Here is a 21,002-nt window from a genome sequence, read left to right as displayed (position 1 = left end):
AAAGATTCTTTATAATATTGTAATAATGTTTTACAGAAGTAATGAAAAAATTCTATAAAACAAAAATTAAAATAAATATATTAATGTATTCACTTGTACTTAAACTGAATATTTCAAGACGATTTACTGATACAGATTGAATTATAAACGTTTTTTTTTTAAATGTATACAAACGTCGGAGACAAATGTCTCCCAGCAATTTATTACACACTGCTTCTTCTTATAAAACATACCAGGAAAGTATTTTACTAAAATTGAATTTCACTTTCTTTGATATATCATTGCTTGGCTATTATTATTTGTTTTTTGTTTAAATACTTTGAAAGCATATATTTTTTTTTTCTTTAAAATTTACTGCTTTAAATTAAATTCTAGTTAGTTCAATTTAGTAGTAACATTTTGTCTAAACATCTGTTTCTGAAATATCTGTACACATATTTTTATTAATTTTTAATCTATACGACAAGGTAACGTGAGACAGTAGTTGTTAGCAATTAAATTTGTTGTAAGAGGTTTTATAAATCATTGTAGGTTACAAGGTCTTGCACTCATCGCCCTTCATGAAGTGCATCTATTACTAATACTGAAGTTTGGAACGAAGCGTGGCGACGTGTAGGGTTAGGGAGATAGCCTCCATGCCTAGGATGTTCTGGTCCGCCCGCATGCAAGAGTGGGAGGGTCGGAGTTACTTAATGATAGTATGGGGGGACCCTCAAGGTGTGAGGGGACGAGTCGTATGAGGTAAGCACCTGAAGTGCGCAACGCACACCTAGTACTTCGTAGGTTAGGGCCGGGAAGAGTTGCTGTCCAGCTGAGGGATGGGGTGGCCATCCGGAAGAGGAAACCGGCGTGTCCTGATGACTCTAGGGAGACCCCGGTAGGATGTCTCTACAGGAGGCTAGACAGGGAGAGCAGGCTGCTGCCATGACACCCTGAGGAGGTGACTGAGTAATGCTTAATTGCAGGACTGGTTGCCTTGGAAAAAAATTACATTTATATGATGGCATTTGTTAGTAATAACATGACGGTCAGCTTCATCTGAAAAGCTTTCGAAATATGTTACAAACGATAACCAAGCCGAGGGAGAATAAATCAAACTTTTCTGTTACAGAGACTACATTTATTTAGAATAAGTAAACAACTGATTCTAAAAATTCCAATTGCTATTGGCTAGAATTTGATTTGTCGTGTAATATACCCATCTTCACACTTACGAGTCAGTTCCTACGTTAAAAAATATATTTATTTATTTATTTGTTTTATTATTTCATTATTCTATTTCCCTTTATACTTGCATTGTTCATTAATTGCTTTAGTAGAAATATTATTAGGTTTTATAACTGCATTTTAGTATATTATTTTTGTAATTATTGTTTAATTTGTAAAGATTAAAATGTTGCTCACGTATTTCAAAAATAAACTGTACATTTTTAACCGTTTAAAGAAATTACAAGATTTAATTCAGGAATCTTATGTTCGGACAATAGTCAAAAAGATTGTAGGTGACCGGAACCTAGACATCTCATTCCTGAAATTGGTACTGCTATACTCAAGACCAAAGATCCCGGCTTATTCATAATGTGGTGAAATAAGTTTTCGTTTACTTTTTCATTGATCCTCGTATACTTTTATATTACTACGACAAACCCAGCGAAAAGCAGGTTTTCACGTCTGTAAGTCACCTTCACCGTAGGGAACGAGTAGTTATTGTTAACATTCTGACAAAGTAATAATTACTGATTCCTTTTGTACAATGTGTTTTATACGAGTCATAGCCACAAGAAAGAGTGAGATAAATGTTAGAAAGCAAGAGATTAATGTCCCCTTTCCACAATATCTGACAGATTATTCTCTTTACTTAACTCACTATCACTTGGCCTTGTCATGTTAATGTTGGATATTAAACAACTAAAAATCACATAAATTATCGGCATGCTATATTGCATACTTTGGATTTGCAATTATGTAATTTTCCATCCATTGATTATATTTTATATTTTTTCTCCATTTTTTCCTGATTAACATTAGTTTTTCTCAAAAGTAAAAGGGAGTTTTAGAATTTTGAAAACGTTCCGAAAGGTTTTAAAGAAAATTGTAAAGTGTACAACCATCAAATTTTTTAAACTTTGTTTATTGAGGAAATTTTTATTAAAGTTACTAAAATTTTCGTTTACCGTTTTATGGATACTGTATAACTTACCCGGTGAATTATCGAGAATAGCTTTATATTAAAGGGCTAATTATCGGGAATCGGGCTTTTATACAAATATTTACGTTGTAGGGTTCGATTAGTTTATCTAGACCAAAGAAACATATGTATATAGGTACAGTAGGTGCGTATGTATACGTGTCCCACTGTTTTTGGCCTTATATCTCAGGATTGAGCAAACCGATTTTCTTCAAATATGGCACAATATTTCTATATTTGGGCATTGATCATAAATGATTTTTAGCATATGTCACTCTAACTTGTAGATATTTAAGCCTGAAAGTTTCTTTCTTTTTCCTGTTTAGCCTTCGGTAACTACCGTTTAGATAATTCTTCAGAGGATGAATGAGGATGATATGTATGAGTGTGAATTGAAGTGTAGTCTTGTACATTCTCAGTTCGACCATACCTGAGATGTGTGGTTAATTGAAACCCAACCACCAAAGAACACCGGTATCCACGATCTAGTATTCAAGTCCGTGTAAAAATAGCTGGCTTTACTAGGACTTGAACGCTGGAACTCTCGACTTCCAAATCTGCTGATTTGGGAAGACGCGTTCACCACTAGACCAACCCGGTGGGTAAGCCTGAAAGTTAAGTCTAATATTACGTAACAGTATGTTAAAGGATTTTCCCTTTAAATCATTCCTAAAAAGGTAAGATGGGTTAGGTGTGGGATAATTCATCTACAGATCAAATCTAATATTGTTTTCTTGGCATCCAGAAAACAGATTAGATATCAAGAATGCACATTAAACAACCAAGTATTTTAAATAAATATTTTTTCAGCCTAAATAAAACCAATTATCTCGCGTAATATAGATGTTCAACTAGTTAATATTTTATCGAATTATTCTATCAACCCAACCTGAAGAACCCAGAACGTTGCCTTTTTTATCTTTTTTACAAATTTTAAAACTGAGCTTAAAGGATTAAAGTTCCCTCCCTCCTTTCATAACAAGTTCAACAAATACAAGAGCGAAATCAGTAAACACATGGTCATTTGGCCGACATAAAATCCAGAGTTATTAAAATACTTGATTGTCTACATTTATTAGCATCTAATCTTCTGTCGTTAGGAAGGTTTCAAACAGCATGTTTTCCAGACATGCTGTTTTCACTCTTCCTACCATTCTTCACTCTATCTTTCTTCCATTCTTTTCCGCCAAACTTCTATTATTTGTTAGCAGCCGACTCTTTTTTATATTTTTTTCTCTTACTTCGTAATTTTTTTCTATTTAATTTTTGTTTATTTTCTTTTGTTTGTATTTTTCTTCCCGAACATTTGTCGTACGATGTATCCATTTTATCTAGTTCCCTGACCAATTTATTTCCATTTTTGTTGCAATATTTAACATATTTATTTATTCGCCATTTTTTCCAGAATGTCAACATAATTTTTGATTACTTAAGGAAACTAATCCACTTTAGTACCTCCATGACTAAATCTCTGAGGTAAGAAGTAGAATGAAAAAAAAAATTAAAATTTTTTTTCATTCTACTTCTTAGTGTACATGACTCCAAACAGTGAACCCAAGTAATATTCTCATCATCTAGTTAAATGCTTCTTTTTTCTTTCCCATAGAATACAACTAGAATAGATATAATAAAGAGGAAAATATGGTGCAAAAATGGGTTATAGGGTTTTCTAAAAATCATTACAATTTTAGGGTCCAAGTAGTACATCTAAACCAAATCATCCGGCCCGGAGACCAAATAAAATGTTCAAATAACTGTGCCTAAATGCACCTTCCAGTATTCAGAACTTATGCCGCTGGGTCATTAATATCTTTCAATAAATACCTTGTTAGTGTGATCAATTATATTTTTATTACATGTAATTTATAACAGATTTAAATACATTTTATTTATTCTGATATTGTATTATTAGTAAATTATTTCACATTGTTGAGATTAATTATGTACATGTACAATATTTGTATTTTAAGAAGTATTATATTATTGTATTTTAATTAGATTCACATTTAAGTTAAATCTTTAACAGAACTAAATTAACTTTAAATACATCTTTTATTGAACTGATTTAATTTTAACTACATCTTTACATAAACTGAAATAATTAACAAGAGTATTACAAAGACAAAATATTTATTATAAAACACCTGTTGAACTCAACTAGATTAACATACTTATATGCCTAACATAAGTAAGAAGAAAAGAGTTACACAGTTTGTTTATCATTAATAAGGAGGACATGACACTGAACAAAATTAACCATTCGCCTCAGGAATGGTCGACATGAATCTGTACAAGATTACATCTTATTTACATGTCACTTATATCATCCTCATCTCATTGGGCCGTGGGGGGGGGGGTTACCAATTGTTCACTTGTTGAACAGATAACCTAGTTGTCTAAAAGACATTTCGTCTTGTACTATCCTAAATTTTCCTCGGTCCTTTCTTCCTGTGATCATATTTTTCATTATCCTTGTATTAGTATTTATTCTGAAACTTCTTAAATATTTTTAAGATCATATAGAATCTGGTTTGAAGTTTTTATTATAATATTATTTACTATAATCAATTTAGGGCAATTATTTTTAACCTTGTTGTAAATGAATAAGTCGTTCATTAAATATTAAAAGGTGTTTGATCTGATCACGTTACTAAATATATGTAATATACTATAATCTATAACTAAACATAATACGATGAAAACGTTACGTTTTAAATTAATATTTGACTTCCTCAGTCCATGTATTTATATTTCATCAAAACTTTAATAGGCTTAGATACTAATGATAGATTCAAATAGGAGTATACGGAATACAAACTGAAATTATCTAAAGTTTTTAAACCTTGTAATCCGATTAATAAATACATTAAACGTATGTTGTATTTTGCAAATTTAATGTGAAGGAAATATTATACCCTGAAACAAATGTTATTAAAATTTTATTCGATGGATTTACTACAGACGTCATTCGGTTTACTGCTCTAACATGTACATTATTATTTCATAATAAAACGGTAAGAATTTTTAATTAGGAAGATTAGTTCAGTGATCTATAAACTGTTGTAATATTTAATTTGAAATAAGCTTATTTATCTAAGATAAAAAATTAAGTACATGTACAATTTGTAATAACGCATCTAATTCATTGATTTTTTTTGTTATGATAGTGATTAAAAGGTTCGGCTTTATTATTTTATAAATTTTCAGTTACCAGGAAAATTATGCAGCCCGCTAGGCAGGAAAAAAATTTCTCCGTTCGGTTCAGAAACATTTCCTGTCCAACACAGGTTTCATTTGTTTTACAGGACCTGACATGCTTATTATAGCAGAGACTAAAATGCACTAATAGAACTGTGAATAGAGAAAAAAACAGGAATAAAGAAAGAGAACGAGTGGATAGAAAGAGTAATCTATTATCTGAAAATTTGTAGATAAACAAAAATTACTCGGAGGAAAGATCAAGATTTTCCCTTCAGGCAGCAGATACCTATCCAGCCAAAATTCTTCCGATATCGGGTATTTTTTTACTAGGGATCACTGACAAATCATTATTTTCGTTAATTATTGATTTTCATGTACTGCAATAAAACTTTTCTCCATTAGTGAAATAACTACTCGAGAATCGGCTTATACTTCCCAAAGTAAAATCTATTTCCCCGTCATTAACGGATTTTGTAGAAGTAGTATCCATAATTGTATTCCTTAGTTATAGTATCCAACTCAATATCCTGACCCCCGTAGAAGAAGATGACCTTGTGATGATCCCTTCCGTTCATAGGCCTGATGGTCTTTACCAGAGGTCGTATTTTAGATTCTCTAGACTTGATAACACAGCACAGTTATCAGTTTGGTCCCTGTCAGCATGCCACCAATGCAAGTACCTGGACAGACATTTCCATCAGTGTATTTACACAACCTACAATCAGCTTCGTATCTCCAGTTCAACATCTCAATTCTCCGCGGGGGGAGAAGAACACCCGCCTCGTAGCGTGTCTGTTCGCTACACCACCCCGTCCATTCCTAGCCATAGTGGCTTAATCGGAGGATATCTTCTTGCCCTCAAACTGATCATTCTACAATCATCAGTCCGGCCTCCTGAGATGCCACCGATGCAGATACCACAAAAACATCCACATCAGTAAATTCCGCCCTAGTCAAGTTTCCCTTCTAAGAAGACATCAGACACCTAACTCTATCACGTAGCTCTCAGAAACTGCTAAACTAACAGCTTACCCGCGGAAGATCAAAGATCCCGCGCGCCTAACTCTATACTATTTCACCACCTAAACCGTATGTCACAAACAATTTTCACTAATTTTAATGCCACGACAGCAAATTAACAGATTCAGTCAATCATGCCACGTTAGCATCAATAAACTTAGTGATTGCAGTGCTACCAGCGAGAATAAATGTTCCAGAGGACCTCAGGTCTGGTCCGTTCGGGAGCTGAGTATAACCTATAGTCGCCCACTTCAGCTCCAACTTTGAGGACCTCTTAGATTTACAGCTAGGTTGATCGCAACCAACATTTACATATTTGCCTCTTAATAAGCGTGCACTCCAATTCAATAAATCGCCAAGATAAAGTTGTAAATCATACCCGGGAGAGCGAAAACACGCTCCCGAGCACAACCCAGATTGAAACTTGAACTACTCTAACCGGGTTTCGGGTTTTTACGGGTTTTTCCGGGTTTTTACGGAAACTGCCTAGAAAATGTTCTCTACCAGGTCCCTTACACCTACTTAAAGAGCACTTTTGATCGAGACCGAAGCAATACAGACTACCAAATTCAACAGTTGAAAGTACGGTTAAAATGACATCTTATTATCCAAAATAGATTACATCCTGTAAGATTATATTTTATAATTTAATAACCAATATTCGTATAATTAATAATGAAATGATTGTATCTCGCCTTTTTATCCAGAAGATTCATAAACTCATCCGGAAGTTAAAATTCCGATCAGTCATGGAATCTTTTCACACATTAAAAATGTCCATATCATACTCCCACTCATATCTTTTAAATGTATTATTCATCAATAAAAACTATGATTAATTCGCTAGAAATTTAGTTTATTACAATCGAATTAAAATCATTATAAGATAATGTTTGGATAAAAATTTTTTAAATTAAGAAATTGTATAGAAAGTATTTAGGGTGTGTTATAAATGACCTTGTAGCTTCATATTTTCACAATTTACCAGAAATTAAGATTCATGAGTGTCCATTAAATTGATCATCGAGCCGATCAAACGTTATTTGCTTCAACAGAAGTGATATAGAATTTTAATAACCGAGCTTATGAAGTTAGAAATTAACAGCTAAAAAGGTACTTAAAAAATTTTACTCCTTAAGCGCCTGGATAATTGAGATTGTAGCAATCTGAATTCTAATCCTTTATATAGCGCAAAAAAAGCAACTTCTTTAAAAGTGAATTTTATAGCTTGAAATGTCATTTGATTATTGAGTTTGGACCAGATAATAAAAAGTTCATGATCTTTTAAAATAATATAATGCTTTAGTTAGATTACTTTCTTCCTGAGCGTCCGGCTATTCGAGGTTTATCAATAAATAGTTTTCTATTTCAGTTTCAAATAACATCAATAAAAATGTAGAGTATTGAAAAAAAAAAGATATTTTCATGGGAACTTACAAAATGGTAACCAACAAAATTTATTTCGTAAGTTATTGATGTTTATTAAAATAAATATTATTTAATATTATGCACTTAAAACTGAAAAATATTTTTACTCACTAGATTTATTATGATGGATTATTATAGATTTAATATTTATTCATTTATTTATGGATTTACTCGTATTATTATTATTATTATTATTATTATTATTATTACTAGCCGATCTCCATAGTGGGAGAAGTAGCGTCTCGCCATTTTATCCGGAAGCCCACATGGTCAGACATGGCATTTTCATACGCTACAAATTTCATGTGTAATAAAGTTACTGTAATCAGGCGTAACTCTATTGTTGCTTTGAAATAAATAAACAATTTGTTTTTCGTTGTATAGGCATCAACTTCTAAGGCCCATTAGCCGTCGTCATATTGTTTAAAAATAATTAAATCACCAATATGATGGTCAGATGTAAGGGTGTATAGAGTCCTTACATTTTAATGAAACACAAAGTAAACTTAACTTAAGATATTTAATTAGAATGCACACACATAACACTTACAAGGTGTAAAGAATCCTGACATTTACATAAAACACAAAAATAAAGCTAAAACATTAAACACACAGAAAATGGTATACACAATCCTATGTAAATTTCTATGTTCGGATGTAAATTGCCTTCACATAGAAGATTTTCAGTTAAACATAACATATTCCGACATCATGGAAGGCTTACCGTAAAATCTTTGGTAATCCACTGGTATATAGATAAGCTACTATTTTTCTTCTTTACCGTTTTGTAAATCAGCAGCAATATTTTTTTTCATTTATCTCTTTCTGGAGTTTTCATACATTGTACACTCTTCCAGCAGATTCCTAACAGTAAATGGTTTATCACATACACTGCACATCCCTTCTCCGGCTAACAAATCAGAAATTTGTAATTCGTTGGTAACCGAATCTTAGTCTGGTCATCGCCACTGGTTCCCCGCGTGCTAATTTCACGGTACTCTTCCATTTATATAGAGAGGTTTTAATTGCATTTAGTTTCGTATTAGTCTTCTCCATTCATTTCTTCACGTGGTTCTGATATGATTTTGGAAAGACGAAAAAACAAACTGAACTTTAGAATAATTTCTGAAATTTAAATTTTAATGTTAAAATTTGATATATGTTTTAGATTAAAAAATGCAGTCTGAAACAATTTTAAACGTTGAACTATTGGTTGAATATATAATATTTATATTCTGTTGCTTTTAAAAAGCTTTCTTTTATTAAAAATACTACTTAAAATAAAATAAATGAATTCCAGCTACAATCCTGCTTAATAAAAATCCTTTGATTTTATATTAAAAAATTGGTAAGTGGAAAACAGCCTCACGTAAAATTTTATTGCAGGTAATAATGTAAATTTTTACAGATAAAAATATTATTTTAAGATAAAAATGAAGTGAAAGAATTTCATACTTTAAATTCAATACTTACGTGTCTTCAAAAACGGGTAATATACATCGAACTTTGATGATGAATAAAAAAAAATAATAATAAAAGATAACATTTTAGATTTTTATTTTCACATTAAACGTAATTATTGCTAGAATACGTATTGATTTATAAAGAATTGATTGGCATTACAGTAAATATGATAGTCTTTGTACATAATTACCTCTAATTTTAAAAACTTAAATTTAAAAATAACCAATATTTTAACATTTGTATTTTACGAGAAGTACAGGTTTTCCTTACCGAACGATCTCTGCGCTAGATGTTAGAAATATGTCTGCACTCTCTCCTCTAAACTGAGATGTACTTTCTAGATTAATTTATCCAGATATTAAACGATACTGTGAATTAATTTGACTCTTATCGAAATTAAAAATTTATATACCTTATTCACCTCGGCGCACTAATCTTGCTTTATTTGTTTCAAGGTCAAGAAGTAATCCATTATAATTCCCCAATCGCTGACATATTTCATATGTCTTTTAAAAATTTAAAAGGACGTGTCTTCTTGCTGATGAATAAGACTTTAGATACTTGACTGATAAATTTTTATTATTTTGTAATCTTGCTAACATTCCATGCGTATATATTTAAGTTTACTTTATGTTTTTATATGCACAGTGTAATATCAGTTATCCGAATTGACCTTTGCAAGTCCGAAACCAGATAATTAGAAAATTAAGAAGTTTATCATACGTAGTGATCATATTATTGTAATGTTTAATGAGTATTACTCTTAATAAAAAGAGGAAAATATTTTTAAAAAATTATTTTTTTTTAAATTAAAAAAGTATTCAGAATATACGAACAACGAAAAATAGATGCAGTAATGTATTACAAAAAATACAATGAGTAGAAATTTCCAAAAAACGGATCAGAATTTATAAAATATATCTAAAAGAAATTAAAATTTAGTACCCTACTGATTTTTTTTTTAAATATTGAAGATAATTTTGTTATGAAGATAAATTGAATTATGATACTGTGTTATAAAACACCATTTCTTAAAAGTTACAAAAAAATTACAATACATTTAATAGAATAATCCTACTGACAGTCAATAATCAAAATATACGTTAAAAAAGTCTTCTTTAGAAAGATCTGTAATTATACTTTCTTTAATGTTGATATTAATTTATCAACTGCAAGGTTACTTAATCGTTTTAAACAGAGAATCTGTACAGAATAGCATTCTTTTTGTTACTCCTTAGCGATAGACAAACAGTCATGTGATTTTTTTTGTAACGGCCCTGAATTCAAGTCATTATTATTACATCGTAGTTCATGTTTGACCAATTTCTATTAATCTTTTCAGAAGTTTTTGAAAAGGCATTACTACCTAAAGTTTCTACCTTTCAGTTTTTTCTTTCACCCTTTCACCTACCTTTTCAGGTTATCTTTCTTTTCAAAGTTACACATCGTTATTTTTTATCTTGTTTTCTGCTTTTTTCTTTCTTTTTCGCTAGAAATCATCATTTCATACTTTATCCTGATTGTTTATTCTTTTCTCCAACAAGCGTTCTTGATTTAAATTTTTTACATAACTTTTTTCTTTGCTTCAATAGAGATTCTTTACCTAAATTTGGTAGGTGATCGTTTTCCTTTTTTTTTTCTTTAAATACAATAATTGGGTGATATTTCTCATTATTCGATACTTCTTATCTTGATCTTGATCAAGATAAGAAGATGATCTTGATCAATGTTGTTTAACATTAATTAACATATTGTATTCTTTAATTGGATTTATATGGCCAAAATAAGTGAAGCTAAAAAGATGAGGAGGGTTGTTGAACCATAATTTGACAGAAGTGACAATGATTTCATTATATAAGAGTAATAGATCTTAAAAGATTAAATACTAACTTTTTAAATAAAATAATTTAAAAGCGATCAAAGAAAACAAGAAAACTATTTGAAATAATCAATAAACATCTGAAATAAGTTTTTAAATCATCAATAAGAAAAGTATACGTAGAATAATTCTTCAAATTAATAATATTATAGTATATTAAGGGATAATTCAAAATCCCGCCGACTTCAGGTTAGAACATACACTAATAAAATGGAAGGTTTAGCCTTGATCTATTACTTAAATTCGTAGATTAAGGCCATATCTTAGAGCATAATGTTATTTTGTGAAAGTAATTAAAATAATACCTCTCAAGTATTCTGAAAACCTCCAACAAACACTACTAAATTAGATAAGCAATGTAATAATACCCACACCTATTTAACTCACATAGATATTATATGTATCTAAGAATTCTCAAAACTCATAAGAAAATTAGATTTCCTTTGTTTAAAATCACTGTTATTCAAAAATTTATGAATTTTTGATAACGAATCCTGTTTAAAAGGGAAAACTAAATGACGAAAAAAATATTTGAATAAAGATCGCCATTTTATAGTATTATTTTTTTTTTGTTCACCATTTACTCCGCCCTCTAGAGCCGGAACAACAGCTAAACATAATTCAGCTCTAGGGGGTGCCTTCGCCTCAGACTACCTCGGCTGAACACAAGGTCCCGCCCAGGTAGCCGGGACTCGGTCTTGCAGAACAACACACGCCTCTAATGAGAGGACCCCTTTAGGGTCTCCTCACCGGAACTCCGGTCTTAATACCCTGCCTCTACTGTTCCGGTGGGGTCCCCCACCGGAACTACGGTCTTACATTCCCTCCTCCAGAGGCGCTGTGAAGGAGTCCCCGTCCAATCATTGATGGTAGGACGCCAGAGCCTCTCTCCCCTCCTGAACGGGGCTGTCCCCTTACCACAGACACCTATTGGCACTAAGCAGGCGCCGCATCTTCATATCGCAGGTGAAGCCTTACATCCACTACCCGCGGATGCATGTCCATGTAACCGTCAGGAAGGATACCGAACCTCTCGCCGGCAGTCCTTCCGTAGACAACTGGCCTCACCACAGGTGAAACAGTGGCCACTACGACCTGGCCCGGTACGCGAATTGGCCCTGTGGTCTGGTTCCCAGTACCGAAAACAAAGGTCGTCAAATGAACGTCTCATAACCCTATAAGGCAACCATTCAATATGGATACGTCGATCAGCGAACAATCTATTCGCAGAGATGGGCGGCACAGCCACAGTGACCACCTGTGTCGCACATAGGCCAGTCGCATGGACATAATTTCGATCGACACTGCGATACTGACTCCACCGTGATTTTCCAAAACTCCGTAATGAACTCATCCTGAGTGGTGAGTACATTCACCTCCTTAATAAGGATATGGACCTTCCTACCATCCTTCCCTGTCGGAGCCTTAATGGTGCCCTCGACCTTCGCAGAAATATCCTTGCTTATCCGTTCAGCAACACCACTACCGGCCCGCACCCGGATGCGGAGGTCCTCACCCTGCCACTCACGCGCGGAGAGGACCCCGACTTCACCTGGCAACACAGCTCCTTTCACTGAGCGGAGGAGGTCAGCGTAAGTTTTCCCCTCCGCTTTGGCTACCACTGTCGTCATCGGCGGGCTTACCAGCCATCCTTCTGCATCGACACTAACCGGTGCAGAAAGTGTTTCTTCCCGACCGGTTGACTGAAATATTCAACTTTGAGGCGCAAAAGTTGCCCAACTCGCCCCAATGGACACACCGCCATCCTTCATCATCTGAGGAACCGACCGGCAGACAATGGAGGCCATCTCACGGTCCCCAGCCCCCGAGTTAATTATTAGGGCGTAAAGTCCATGGTCAATTTTGGAACCACGGGCGTCCCCGGAGAGGTCTCGAGCAGATGATTGTACAACAAGGAACTTGGCCCGCCGTCAATTTACTCGAACGAGCCAGGTCCCAATCAATGGTGCTTTACGAAATACCGGAATGTGATTTGGGTGGTCGACCCCATCCACCAGATCAATTATCCATGCAAATCCAGTACCTTCTTCTGCCCCAGCGGTGCCCTCCACCAGGACCGAAGATTGGAAAACATCCTCAGGCCAGCCCCGAAGGACCAGCCTCTCAAGGTCTTTGTCAGCCATACCATCATCAACCATTCGACGGAGCTCCGCACCTGATCAGAACGCAGTCCCGTAATAGGCCGCGCCTGGAGTCTGCGAAGCCATGTCCGTGAGAATGAAATATATCTGTGCGGCCTCTTCCACCGTACCCGGCCGAGTTGATAGTCCTTCCTGAGGTTCTACGATTATTTCATCAATAATATCTTGAAACATCATCATACGAACGTAGGCATCCATACGTTCGGAATACGCCTTGATTTCTACTTTTGTTATCGTGTGCTGCCGCACAAGCAACCTTAACTCCCTAACGCGGTTAAAAAAAAGTCATGTTGTTAATAAAAAATCTCCTCCGGAGTTTAAGGCTCTTTTACCTGCACTCCTCTTCCCCACCGTCTCCCTCTCCTGCATGCTGGAGACGTCCTGAAATGACCTACACTTCTCCAATTCAGAGGCCTCACCTGAGGAGTACAAGGAACCCCTATCACCAGCCTTGGACTTCTTTGTTTACATAATCTCCCGCCATTTTATAGTTCAAATATAAATACATAACTTTGATAATAAATAGGATAATAATAAATCAATCCACTGTTTGTGTTACAAGAAAAACTCAAAAATAAAACACTTTGCTTCATCTTCAAATATATAACTCCAAGAAAGAAAGCTCACGTTATTTACACATTACTTTAAGGCCAAGTTCTTTTTAAATATTTAAAATAAAGGTATCTTGAAAACATGTTCTTAAAACGCTCCAATAAATTAATTCCCTATCAATTTACAGATTTCAGATAGGAAATCTGTATTCTGACAAACTAAGAAATTGGTCTGCGAGTATATACTGGTCTGTGAGTACTATATTGTCATAAAAATTTCAATCTGTTGAGAAACACAAAATATACAATTATGTAAATTTTGTATTAGGTAAACCTTAAAAACCGCTATAAAATAATATTTCATAATTTTTAACAGACTCAATCTTCCGAAAATCAGAATGTTTAAGACTGGTACCCTTTATACGAAAACACATACATATCAGTCAAACACAGGCCTAAAATATATTTTTTTATCATAATTTTTCTCAGAACTCCTGCACAAAGACTTTTTTAGTATACTTACCCTCAAATTGTCATAATTTTGTACTTTATACCATTTTCCATTTGTATTATTATTATTCCTGTAAAATACCAAGATTACAGTATAGAATGCCAAGAATACAGTATAATATAGTTATAGTTTCATCTGAACTATTACCAAAGTTTGTTAAAGTCGTATGGAAAATCTTTATACTGCTTGCTGATATTCTAAAATTCCTTTGTAAAGTTGGCTTATCTTTGAAATCGATCAAAATGATAATGAGATAATGCAATGTATAGAATTTTTAATGAGCCTTTCAGGAATTATCTAGTAAGGCCAGAGATAAGATACTAACAGATACAGTCTGTTAAACGTCTGCTAGTTCTTTTTATAAAGCTTTTTTTTTAGGAAAAAAATAAAAACCATGTTATTCCTTTATATTTTGTAAAACTAGGTTTTTTTATTTATTTGTTAATAGGTTTAGAAGAGGTTTCAAGCAGTTTTTCTCATGTTGCCCATTTGTACATGTGACACCTGATGGACTTACACGTCGAGAGGCAGTTACTAGTAGATATAACAGTTGTTCAGGATCACCGGAAGCACATTATCGAATTGTCAGAAATGGTAAGATAACTTTTAAATATCGTAATACACATTGGTAATTTTAATTTCATTTTAAATTTAATTTTTTTTTAATTTAAACATATTTTACAAGTTAACAAAATTGTTTTTAATTTAATAAATATGTTTTTTTTCTATGTTACTTTCTCTATTTAACTACTTTTTCATTAAATTATTCGTTTTTAAATTACTTATTTTTTATTATCACTTGATAACACTCCAATCATTTATCAGTTATAGAAATACTAAAATCATTGTTTTAATTTTCAAAGCACCAATTTAAATTGTTTTATTTTTTAATAATATAATCAGCATTACTGTGTACGAAGAAGAAGTTAACAAAATTGAAACACATAAAACATTTATTGCAGTATCAATGAATTTTTTTGATGAACAAATGTATTTTGTTCTCATAACAATTCGGGCAGTGTTCTTCTGAATTAATAGATCTTACTAAAAATAGCTGTAATGAGTGACAGGGAAGTTGTGTAGTTGGAGAATTGTATTAAATATGGCTTGAAAAGAAGGAAAGTTGTGATTGGTAGTCAAATCTCAAATTCTCTGACTTCATGATGGAATCATAAGGTTCACAAACCCCATCCTGTTTCTCTAACCGAATGCACACAACCATTCTCTACTTTACCGACTACAGCTTACAGCTATAGTTGGTATTCACCCACTATGTCTTCTCCCACAGTTGCTATTAGTTCTCTTCCACTACAGATATTTTAAATCAAACACCGTTAATCAAGTAGAACAATGGGAATGCTCATTACTAGAAGGAAACACATCTGTTCATCAAAAACAAGTTACTGCTATTATAGAAAGATGTTCTGTTAATTAGCACTATATTATTTGAACTTTATATCTCAGGTATATTAATGAAGAAAACGAGAGATAAATATTAAAAAACAGGACTGCCAAAAAAACCAATGATCTTTAATATAAGATAATTGAACAGCGTGCGGGTGACAATTTTGTATGTAGTAATTTTATAAAGTACATATAATTATTTTTCAGATGTTTTTAAATTATTTAAACACACACACACACATATGTATATATATATATGTGTGTGTGTATGTAACATACGATACTCCCGGTAACGTAAGGATATCCGGTAGCGTAAGGATACATTAAAATCGGTTTAGCCGTTGAGCTGCTACGATGGAACGAAAACACACACACACACATATATATATATATACCCTAAACATATTACACTCCTTTTTGGGTAGTCATGTAATAAATTAAAAAAGAGTAATAATAAATGGTATTATTACTTTTTTAGTTCTGCGATGACTAATTTTGTGTTGATTCACGTTCCAGCTAACTCATTTAATCTCTCATCTGGCAACCAGTTTAATTCAATATAATCAGTATTTAATCCAATAAGTATAATCAATATAATTCAGTGTAATTTCAAATTAACCAGATTTCAGTTTACCGAAGTTCGGATTAACAGATTTGTATTGTTATATTGTAATAAAAACTATACTTTTCGATGACAGATAGAAAGGTTCGATTGGTTTTTAAATTTGCCAACATTTTTTTATCTTACCATGGTTTTATTTAAATTACCTGTTATTTTTTTAAGTCTATTTCACTAAGTTGTTGTGCGTCGTCATCATTCGCTTTCATAAAAAAAAAAACTAATTTGGAATCTTTTAAGAGTATATTCTATGTTAGTATTAAATACAGAGTTGTAAGCAATGTTCGATTCATATACTTTTGCAGTGGATATCAAATGACAGTAATCAATTTAATTTGCTGAAGCAAGGAAAATAATTAAAAATTTTTAATAATCAATTACCTATGGATTTTTACAAGCTGATTGTCTATTTTTTCGTTACCATTACCATTTTTTATAAGTTTGCATCTTTACTAATGTAATATAAATCCGAAATGAATAAAAGTAGTATAAATTATAAAAAAATATTAAAAAAATAACCAAGAGTAAATGTTTCTATTATTTTAAAATGTAACTGAAGTTAAAAAAGAAATGTAAAAAGTACCGAATTAAATCATTATTATAGAAATTTAAATATTTTTTCATTGACATTTATTTTTCAATCCAGTTTTTTATAAAATTACTATTTAAATCCATTTTTTATTTTTAATCTAATGGTATAAAATTTACAAGATTTATTTTGGGGAAAATTGCGGTCGTGAAAGTACAAAATTAGTGTCTTCTACTCTATTTCTCTGATTTTATGTTAGACGAAACCTTGTTTGCTACGTCTGTATTCATCTCTGACTTTTACTTATTATGCTTTCGTTTTATAATTTTTAACATAAGAATTATTATTATTATTATTATTATTATTATTATTATTATTATTATTATTATTATTATTATTATTATTATTATTATTATTATTATTGTTATTATTATTATTATTATTATTATTATTATTATTGTTATTATTATTATTATTATTAAGCATTTTTAAAGAATAATAAGCATATTATTTTTTTTTAATTTTTGTACAGAATTAATTTTAATGTTTATTCTTCAGAATTATTGTTTTACGCATTTTATTTTATTAAACTGTATTTTTTTAAGATTTCAGTTTAAACATAAAAGAAAGTACATCTCTATATATGAAAAAATAATTATTAAATACATAATCAATCAAAAATCCGTTGTCAGTCATATTCTTCTACCTCACTCAACTCCTAAGGTTGACGTTTTATATATACTTTCTGTCACCGTCGAATTTTTTTTATTTCAAAATCCCCATTCCAACTTATTGTGAACGTCGTGTGAGTGGAACTGATACTACTGTTATTGGATGTAGACTCCAATTGGCGTTCTGTGAACCATGAAGGAAGAAGAAATATAGTATTCGCTTTCAACTTGAATTCTTATAAAGAAGAAAAAAAGAGTAACAGAAAATATGCTTACTTTTTGATGCTTTAAAATTCTTCTGTTTATTATATCATTTTTTCTTATTTAATCTAAAATAGTTTGAAACTTTTCATCAAATTATTGTTTGTTTTTTTTTTTATCTTTTTTTAACTTAGAACAATTTATTTTACTAAAATAATTTTTTTTTAGTTTTTAGTATTTATACACACACACTATATATATATTACACTATTATATATGTATTTTTTAAATATATATATACACACACATTGCACATGTGTATTTTAGTTACATCTTTATATATATATATATTTCTTGTGTGCGTGTGTATGTCACTGAACGCCTCCTAAACGGCTAGACCGATTTTGATGAAATTTTTTGGGTGTGTTCAAGGGTATTCGAGAATGGTTTAGATTCACAATTTGGTCCACTGGAAAATGTTTTTTTAATTAATTTTTTATTTATAAGTAGTTGTTGATTTTGGAATGTTTCACAATGGATCGAGCAGACTGCGCTACCATCGCAGTATCGAATATTCAATAATATTCTATTTTAATTTTAGTTTGTCCCGACAGTTGGTGTTGCGATCAAATTGAGAAAAATATTTCGTAATTTTGTGTTATTATTGTGTTACAAAAAATCGCGAGAAAACAGTTTTTTAATAAATAAGAGGCCAATAATTCAGATGGAAATGTAAACAAAGGAAAACCAATCACATCAATGCAAGATGGCCGCTGTCAAACACAACGACCAATCACAAAGAGCCCGTATGGCCGTTGCCAATGTAAACAAAATCACAACTGATAAAGTAACAAGTAGGCAGCACTGCGATCGAGTTTAGAATTGTGCGCGTATTGAGAAATATTATATTATTTTTTTTTTTTTTTTTTTTTTTTTTGAGGTTTTTAGGGGCATCGACTACTTTGGTCATCAGCCCCATCCCAATTAAAAAAAAAATAAAAAAAAGGTTCTTTAATTCATATTTCCAATTTATATTATAATTTATATTATTATTATTTATAATTATATTATATTATAATTATATTATTATTATTATTATTTATAATTTATATTAATTTATTATTTATAATTTATATTATTTATTTATTTATAATTTATATTATTATTTATTGAAATAACGTTTTTTGTGTAATTAAAAAATATACATTGTGCAAATTTGTAAGGTACATTTGTAAGGTATTGAAGTGAAAATGTTTTTTTAATTTATTTATGTGTTGTTGATCTTGGGATGGTTAAGGTTCACAATTGGGTCCGGTAAGCAGCGTGTGGGTCCGGTAGGCAGAGCTGCGATCGCGTTTTAGAAGTTTTTTTTTTAATTTTTGGTTTATCAGTCAAACCCGGTAGTTGGTGCTGCGATCGGATTCTAGGAATTTTTTTTATTTTGTTGCTTTTTCGCATATCAGTTACTTGCTTGTAGCTTAGTGTTGTTCTTAAATTAAAATTCGTATTTAGAGAATAGTTTGAATTAAATCCGATAGGTAGTGTTGTTCTGACAATTGGATTTATTTACATGCTGAATTTTATAAAGTTAAAGGTGATATTTTATAAGGTTCCTTGATGTTTTGTAAGTTTCTTAATGTTCAGTATTAATTGTAATGATTTTTCAGCCACAACACTTTTCGTTAAAAAATTATTTTCCACCAAATACTGTGATTAGAGAGAGTGGTGTGAATTAAATCTGATAGGTAGTGCTGTTGTTTTGCCATTTGGATTTATTTACATTCTGACTTTTATAAAGTGAAAGGTTAAATTTTGTTAAATTGCTAATGCTCAGTTTTTTAAGGTTTTACGAAACTTTCAATTGTTGTCATTTAATCTGTATGTATACTCTGATCTAGCGATAGCGAAGCATTGCCGATTCTGCTAGAATTGCCCACTTATTGAGAATATTATATTATATTATTATTTATTGAAATAACGTTTTAAAGTTTAATTAAAAAATGTACATTGTGCAAATTTGTATGGTGCAGTATTAAAGTGAGTATTTTACATGAATTTTAATGATGTATACACGTGCATTCAATAACAGTCAACTTAACCTACAAATTTAAATTGTCAGTTCTCATTTGATTCTATGCAACTTATGAAGTATTGAACGGCTCTTTGAAAATAAAAATTTAAGTTTGTAAAATAAATTATAACATTTATAAAATTAAAATATAAGTTACTTATAATATAGTTAAAAGTATATTTAAAAAATCGAATTTTTAAAAAATTGAATTTATAATGTTTTAGGTGATTAATTTTATAAAAGGTTTTCTAAAATTATTTTTAATTTACAATTATCTAAAATCTGGTAAAATAGATGTTAAAATAAAGAATGAGAAAAATGATAAAAATTTCTACTAAAATTTTAACTACGTTGCTTTTTTACAGTGCTTTAATTTTTTTATTAATTTATTAATTAATCTATTACATGGTTATGAAACATCAAAATTATTAAATAAAATAAAAAAATATGTAGCAGGTACTTTTTTAGAATGATGTTAAGTGAAGATTAGTAGTAATGTGGATGAAAATTTATTAATTACTCTAATTATTAATTTTACGACCTTTCGATTTTTTAATTCAATTTTCATCGGACATCTCAATATTTAGTGAAAATAAATATTAACCATACTACACATAATTAATCAATAAACCCATTACAATAATACAACAATGAAACTGATAATATCATACTAGTAGTCATTTTAATGAAATTTAGAACACATTCCTGTGTGTGTGCATTTATTACAGAATAATTCCGCGTCAGGACAACGTCTGTCGGGTCCGCTAGTATATATATATATGTGTGTGTATTTTAATATAATGACATAAAATTTACAAGATTTGTTTTAGGGAAAATTTCGGTCCTGAAAATATAAAATTAGCGTCTTCTACTCTATTTCTGTGGTTTTATGGTAGATGAAACCTTTTTTTTTATATTTATAGTTAATTGAAAGTTATTTTAAATTAAGATTCTATAATTGAGATTCTATAAAAATAGCTGAAACTATCTTTTCCAGAGTTTGAAGGGTGTCAAGGTATGTTCTATTTAAAAAGAAAAAACTATGTCACGGGGTCGTACCTAAGAAGTAGTTAATTAGTAATAAAAGAAAATTTAAACGTTTC

At 31.1% G+C, this 21,002-nt stretch overlaps 1 protein-coding gene across 2 annotated transcripts in view; it reads left to right on the top strand.

The window, feature by feature from the left end:
- The window catches only part of LOC142321674 (tachykinin-like peptides receptor 99D), an 804,280-nt gene that overhangs the window by 672,395 nt on the left and 110,883 nt on the right, over positions 1–21,002 (top strand). For both annotated transcript variants that reach the window (XM_075359955.1, XM_075359956.1), the window contains exon 5: positions 14,853–14,998. In XM_075359955.1, coding sequence (XP_075216070.1) covers positions 14,853–14,998 — 146 coding nt within the window. The remainder of the gene's footprint in view (positions 1–14,852; positions 14,999–21,002) is intronic.

The sequence above is a fragment of the Lycorma delicatula genome, chromosome 3 (genome assembly GCF_047948215.1).
Source record: "Lycorma delicatula isolate Av1 chromosome 3, ASM4794821v1, whole genome shotgun sequence".
NCBI classification, from domain to species: domain Eukaryota; kingdom Metazoa; phylum Arthropoda; class Insecta; order Hemiptera; family Fulgoridae; genus Lycorma; species Lycorma delicatula.
Note: the sequence above shows the minus strand (reverse complement) of the source record. Positions and strands in the feature narration are given on the sequence as shown.